The sequence below is a fragment of the Zea mays genome, chromosome 4 (assembly GCF_902167145.1).
Source record: "Zea mays cultivar B73 chromosome 4, Zm-B73-REFERENCE-NAM-5.0, whole genome shotgun sequence".
NCBI classification, from domain to species: Eukaryota; Viridiplantae; Streptophyta; class Magnoliopsida; order Poales; family Poaceae; genus Zea; species Zea mays.
Window position 1 is genome coordinate 4056109 of NC_050099.1, and position 7463 is coordinate 4063571.

General features: G+C 51.0%; 1 protein-coding gene across 1 annotated transcript; it reads right to left on the bottom strand.

The window, feature by feature from the left end:
* Positions 1-4919: 4919 nt before the first annotated feature.
* Positions 4920-6729, bottom strand: LOC100277344 (benzoxazinone synthesis 8). The gene is made up of 3 exons (NM_001150937.2): positions 6712-6729; positions 5986-6560; positions 4920-5867 (listed from the first exon to the last, which is right to left on the bottom strand). The coding sequence occupies exons 1-3, from the start codon at positions 6726-6728 to the stop codon at positions 4984-4986; spliced, it is 1476 nt and encodes a 491-aa protein (NP_001144409.2). The 5' UTR covers position 6729; the 3' UTR covers positions 4920-4983.
* Positions 6730-7463: the final 734 nt, after the last annotated feature.

Here is a 7463-nt window from a genome sequence, read left to right on the forward strand (position 1 = left end):
AGTCTGTATTTACCTTATCCTTGTTTACCTTTTGGGTTATCATGGTTAGCTTTATGCTATTGCTTTACTTTAATCAATGAACATGACGTGAATACTTATGATACGATGATGTTATCACGATTATGTTCTTGTGATACTTTAGGGGACTGAGGCCATTTTCCTAAGTACCTCTCCGTAAGGACCTGTTTGGGGAGCGACACCCGGGATAACAGTACAACCATGAGGGTGGAATGGGATGCCCTTAGCTGATTAATTAGAGGAACCAGAGGAGTAGTTGGCTTCACCGTAGGGCCGTCAATGGGGTTCGGGCACAGTACTTGCTCTGCCGAGGCTGGTTGCAGAGGTTCTTGATTTGGTTTTGTTAGTCACCCTTCCTTTGGGGGAGGTATTGTGTTTATCAAACCAAAGAAACCTAACGGGTGGCTATGACCTCTAGGAAATCTTTGTAAAGGCTACATAGTGATACTCTGCCATGCCACCTAGGTAGTGGTCAATGGAGACTGGCTCTTTTCAGGCAGAATGGGAATCACGACTTGTGGGTAAAGTGTGCGACCTCTATAGAGTGTTAGAAACTGGTATATCAGTCGTGTTCACGGTTAAGAACCGCCTTGGGATCCTCTTTGATTAGAAAACTTTGGTTACTTTCATGATGATGATTAATGATGATGGTATAATTATGATCTCTGGTATTTCCTCTTGGAGGGAGTACATTTGGGTAATACCTGGGTTTATTACTAAAATTTGGCTCTATTAATAGTTATAAATACTTGACCAACTAAAAGCAACTGCTTAGCCTTAACTCCACATACAACTAGTCCACTTTAGCCAAACGGGACATTTGCTGAGTACGTTGATGTGTACTCACCCTTGCTTTACAAACCACCCCACCCCAGGTTGTCCCCATTGTACTCAGTGCTCAGGAGGAGATGCTGGCAACATGGAGGACTTTGAGGAGTTTCAGGACTACGATGAGTTCTAGTTTATCTTAGCGGCAAACCCCTAGTCAGCTGCCTGTGAAGGCCTTATCCTCTACGTTTTGTATTTCCACACTTTGATGTTAATGAATATGTTATAGACTCAGTGGATGTCTTGGACATCTTGTTGTAATAAAGTACTTTTCCGCTATTTACTTTGAGCAATGTGTGATGATGTCCAATTATGTAATCGCTGTGTACGTGAGTTTCTGATCCTGGCACGTACATGGTTCGCATTCGGTTTGCCTTCCAAAACCTTGTGTGACAAAAGTGTACGAGGATAATGTGAATACCAAGGGGCGGAGGCTGCTCCTATGACAACCAGGCTAGCGTAATAGCCAGTGGGGTCTGCTACTCTCGCTGAGGGACCTTGTGCCATGTAGCCTTCGCCTAATGTCACCGCGGGCGATGAAACCAAGGTGTAGACCCGGTCCGATGAAGGCTTCTTTTTGTTCATACAGTAGCGGGGCCTGTTACTTGTTTTTTCAAAACAATGCTTTTGCGTAGGTTCCTTTTTGGGGCCTATGCAGAAGGATCCTGAAGTATTTTTTTATCAAGGAAGAATACCGGTTGGACAACGTTATATGCGTCACTCCTTTAGCTTGCCGAAGTCTGTCGGACTCCGATAGTGCCAATGATTTTTTGAATCGCAATTGATGAGGGAGACTTAGGTTTTTTGCGGAGATGAATGAGGAGTCGTCTAAATAGGACTTAGACTTTTTTGTTGCGATGGATATCGCAACGTTAGATTCTTCTGGAGTAGTCGGAGGGCCTCCTATGGGTAGAGTGTCCGAGGGGTCGCGGCGCCCTTGTAATGGTGAGCCTGAGGGAAGAGGTTCTTTGCTGGCTGACGGTGCTGGTCCATCGACCTGCACCGGCACATCGAAACGAAGGAGGCTTCACAGGCTGAACATATGTGCCGGTCCTGCGACCCATAGACAAAGTGGTGGTCGACGTCGAGAATATTTAGACTTAGTTGATCCCGTCTCGGGTAGGGAGTTGAGCATTAATGCTAGCGAACTCAGTGAGGTAGACCTTGGCATGCTGTTTTGGCAAGAGCTTTGAGCGGAGACCACGCTTTAAATCTTGTTAGCGAGTCCGTCCTCGGACTTTTTGGTGAGCGTCGAGAGCTTGAGATTATGCTATTTAATTTTAGGGAGCGCAGACATATCTCGAAAGAAGAGCCCCCTAGTCCTTGACTGTGTGTTGTGTTGTAGACATGTAATAATGGCTTCGCCAACGTTGTGGACTTAGTTATTGTAATGCACATTACTTATTTTGCGCAACGCATGCTTTTCTAGCAGTTGTCTCCTATCGGCAAAAAATGGGCATGAAACGCTGCCCTCTCCCCCTTTGTTGATTGGGGACGAATGCTAGGCCATAGCTAGGTCTATTTTTGTTAAAATCTAGGTTTTTCTATCCCCTTCGGCCTTTTGGCTGCACCCATAGGCGTCTTCGCGTCCTTAAGTGTCTTCGCTAAGATTTTATTTTAATCTGGCTGCGCCCTTAGGCGTCTTCACACCCTTAGGTGTCTTCACCAAGATTTTATTTTAATCTGCCTGAGATGTCTTCGCACCCTTAGGTGTCTTCGCCAAGATTTTATTTTCATCTGGTTGTGCCCTTATGCGTCTTCGCATCCTTAGGTGTCTTCTCTAAGATTTTATCTTAATCTAGTGTCTTCGCCAAGATTTTATTTCCATCTGGCTGCGCCCTTATGCGTCTTCGCATCCTTAGGTGTCTTCTTTAAGATTTTATCTTAATCTAGCTATGTCCTTAGGCTTCTTCGCACTCTTAGGTGTATGTCGCATATTGCTAGCGAGGTTTTACTTGTTGCGGCAGTGACATTTTGTGGCCGAATGTTGGGCTCAAGCGAGCCGTTTCGGCTGTGGCGCATGAGTAGGGAGATTTTCACTGCTTTGTTACAAGGCTCTATTTCATTAAAAACATCACCGCTTTCGTGAGGAAAAGAGTACGGGCCCAAATGTTGAATATTTTAAATATTACATGGGCATTTGAGGGTCCTCACAACCGAAGTCACTTTTACACATATAACTTATGTAGGTCGTCCACACTCTAGTTGTGGTCCAATTAATTATACACATGTTTGGCTGGTTAGCCTGTAGGCGTACATTGAAGTCTTCTTGGAGATGATGTACGTCCCCTCCCATTTTGGTTCGAGCTTGCCTCTTGCTTGCGTCCGAGGTGACCATGTGAGGACTAGGTCGCCTTCATCGAATTCTTTGGTTTTGACAGACTTGTCTCTCCATGCCTTGGTTGCTTCTTGGTATCTTGCAATTGTGCTAAGGGCTTCGGCCATGTAGTCTTCGAGTAAATCCTTGGTCGCGGGCTCGTCCTTTTCCAGTGCTGAGTTGCTTTCTACTCTTGGAGACTTGAATTTTAATTCTTGTGGCGTCATTACCTCACAGCACCGTACATCAGCTTGAAGGGTGTGAATCATGTGCACCTAGTTTCTGTTGTATTTAGGCCCCATATGACTTGGGGCAGTTGATCGGGCCATTTACTCTTCATGTCATCATGTAGCCTCTTCTTGACTGCTGTGAAGATTTTTTTTCATTCGCTCTTTCTACTGCACCATTGGATTGGGGTGGTATACGGAGGCGAAGTTAACCTTGGTGCCAACTAATGCACAGAATTCCCAAAACTGCTGCATGTCGAACTATTTGTCGTTATTTACGGTTATCTCGGAGGGGACGCCGAATCTGCATATGATATTTTGCAAGAAAATTTTTTGTGTTGCGTTCGACGTTATGACGGAGACTGCCTTTACCCCTGCCCACCTTGTGAAGTATTTGACTGCGACGAATCCATACTCAAGGTTTCCTTGAGCTGTTGGGAGAGGACCGGCGATGTCTATGCCCCATCGTTGTAATGGCCATGTGGGGCGTTCAATTTGGATTTATGTGAAGGCTCCCCTTTGTTTGGAGCAAACATCTGGCAGGCTTCGCAGCTCTAAGTAGTGTTTTGGGCATCGCTAACAATTCTAGGCCAGAAAAAACCTAGACGCACGATCCTGGAAGCCAGGGCCCTAAGGCCCACGTGGCATCTGTCGGTGTTTGTGACCCGACCACGCACCACGATGTTACCCACGTGATGCTTTTGGGTAGGACGGCGCTGTTAATTGCGACTTGATGGTACGTGTGGGAGCACGTCGGACTTACACGAGGATTTATACAGGTTCGGGCCGCTAGAATGCGTAACACCCTACTTCCTGAAGGCGGCGCATACTAAATAATAGACCCATACATTACAATGACAGGTGGGCCTTTCAAAGCGTCCTCTGGTGGACCAACGACGGGCTGGTCGCCTCGTAGCATTCGCGACCATCTTCGAAGCCTTCGCGATTCGACGCCCTTCGCTCTCCCCTGACGGATGTATGGCGCGAGTTGCGGTGGCGGTGCCATGGCGAAGGCATTGGCCGGTGTCGAGTGTCTCAGGGCCTCCGCTTGACTTTATCTTTCGTTACAGGCGTTCGAAGTGTCGAATGCCTCATCACCCACTCTGCTTGACTTTATCTTCCGTTACAGGCGTTCGAAGAGTCGAATGCATCTTCACCCACGGTCCTGTGTGCTAGTTAGGTTCGTCCTCCGCCCAACAATGTGCACCGATGGGTGGTGTGCACATGATACTTCGCCTTTAGTCAAAAATGAACTAGCGGGCAATAAATATTTGAGAATAGAGGCTTGTTTTTATACAGATCTTAATTTGCAGCTCGATCAATAAGCTACAGTGCTAATATCAGGAGAACATCCATAATCTGTTACTAATATCAGGAGAACATCCATAATCTGTTAGAGACGATGCTCTAGCACAACTGGGTTGAATCCTGAGGAAGCTCGAAAACAAGTCTGTTAATGTTCTAAACCCTGTAGCTGTAGGTTTTGTTGTCCATTGATGATGATGAATGATGAGAAGCGTAGATCGACTGGAACACAAGTTTTGATTTATTCCAACTCATCATCCGGAACATGGTACCCAATACAAGGATCGATCAGTAGGAGTTTATGAGATGAACCAAATTAGTTAAATCCGACCCAGCAGATTCATCGATGCCCTTGTCCGCAGCGATCTTGAGCTCGTTCATCCTCTTCCTGATGCCCTCCCCTTCCTCGCTGCCGCCCATGAGCCTGTCGATGGCGGCCTTGATCTCCCCTCTCTCCAGCTGGTCCCCGGCGACCTCCGTGCCCACCTTCCAGACGTGGCACACGTACCTCGCGTTGCCGTACTGGTCCCCGTGGCGCGGGTGGCAGATCATGGGCACGCCCTCCGACACGGCCTCCACGGTGGAGTTCCAGCCGCAGTGGGTGAAGAAGCCGCCCACGGCCGGGTGCGCGAGCACCTCCTCCTGCGGCGCCCAGCTGACGACGACGCCGCGGCCGCGCACCCGGTCCTCCACGCCGTCGGGCAGCGCGCCCGACTCGAAGCCGCGGATGAGGTTGGGCCGGACCACCCACACGAAGGGGCGGCCGGCGTCGGCCAGCCCCCACGCCAGCTCCACGAACTCGTGCGGGTCCATGGCCGCCATGCTCCCGAAGCTCACGTACAGCACGGAGCGCGCCCGCTGCGCGTCCAGCCAGCGCAGGCAGCCCCGGTCCGCCTGCACCTCGCCGTGCAGGCTGGCCGTGGCCGCCGGCACCAGCTTGTTGAGCGGCGCCACGGCGTACACCGGCACCGACATGTCGTCCCGGATCTCGCCCAGCGTGCCGGCCTCGATGAAGGGGAACGTGTGGAAGATGAGCCCCGAGGACAGCCGCGCCGCCGCGACCACGCGGCCCAGCAGGTCCGCGAACTCCTCCAGGTCGCACGTCTCGTGCCGCAGCAGGTCCTTCACGCGGTACGGGGGTAGCTCGGCGACCGCGTCGTCCTTGCGCTCCTCTGATTTGATTAGATCGATTCACGCATCCAATCCAAACCATTATGTATAAGCAAGTAGGCAGATCTAATCTAACTCTAACCTCGCCGCCGCCGACGAAATCGACTTGGACGGACTCACCTCTCACCGGCAGGTATCCCTTGTCGACCAAGGTGCGGTACGCCATGTAGACGCGGAACGTGGCGGCGCTGGCCGTCATGACGCCGAGCGCGGGCACGCCGAGGCCGCGGGCCGCCGACAGCACGGCGTCCCAGCTGACGTCGGTGAGGACGCAGCGGACGCGGCCCCCCGCCTCCCCCGCCTCGCCGTCGGCGGCGGAGAGCAGCGCCGAGAGGCGGTCCCGGAAGGGCGCCTCGCAGGCGGCGTTGAGCGCCGTGACGATGGCGGCGATGTCCTCGGACGCCATCAGCTCCGGGGCCACCTCCACGGGCACGGGCACGAAGCGGTAGTCGGCGGGGTAGTCGGCCGGGTCCGGCGCCCGCGCGCCGGCGGTGTGGAACACGGTGATCCCGACGCCCCGGGCGTGCAGCGCGCGGGCCAGGCGCATCACCGGGTTGAAGTGGCCCTGGAACGGGAACGGGAAGACCACCACGCGGCCGCCGCACGATGCTGCCATGGCTGCTGCCGTCGTGAGCGAGCGTTTCTGAGTCTGACCTCCCCTGTCCTCTCTGTCTGGTAGTAGCGATGCCAGAAAGCTACAGCAAATGCCCATGTGACTAGTAGTATTAAACAGATGACGACGGCGATGATGAGACACAGACACCGACACGCACACGCTCGATCCAACAGCAGGTGGTGGGTGATATAATTCTTCCACTAAAAAAATTACTTAAATTCCAAACGTACACGTCGTCCGTGTGCATCTGATGCTGCCGGTCCGTGTCCAATGCTACGTGTGCCGATGCTCCGAATGAGTGCAGGCAGGGAGCGACGCGATGGATTCCTTTCCTACCGTGTGGTTGTGGACGACGACAGCGTCATGGCATCCGTCACGACACCATACGAGATACCTAGACACGCAGCGAAGGAAGGTTAACGACTAGAACACATGTAACCAGTCAATTGGGTTGCGGAACTTGACAGGATGTGTCACTTAAATGTTATAAAATTATTAGGGGCTAAGATTAATTTGATAATGCAACATAAATCATAAAACACAGATATACTGTCAGATAGTATCTTTGACATTAGAACAGAATAGATCTGAACTAACTCAACAAGATTAATGCATAAAAGAAGAATTGACAACGGATCTAACCATAAGACCGTCATTGCAATAAACTGAAAAATGCATATTTACTTATAGTGATTTCCGCGAGTAATGGTGAGGACCCCGAGCGGACGTGCGCGAAGCACTTTCCAGAAACCTGATTCGCTGGCACCCGTGCAGGTCGTCAAAACGTCGGCGTTGGTTCAAAGGCACCACTCTCCCTTCATCCGGTAGACGAAGGGATGACATGGCAGAGAAGCGAAGGCACAGAGAGATGAGAATGAAAAGACGAGTCGGTTGCTGTATTTCGTCAGCCCTCCGGCTGAAGGACCTCCCCCTTTTATTGAGGGTCGCAACAACTTGACGTGTTCGATCAGCTAAATTCCAG

What these genes read in the sequence shown, in the direction of transcription:
- LOC100277344 (NM_001150937.2), bottom strand. An exon ending in GGGATACCTGCCGGTGAGAG is followed by an intron (nt 5,868 to 5,985) that starts GTGAGTCCGTCC and finishes TAATCAAATCAG; the next exon opens with AGGAGCGCAAGGACGACGCG.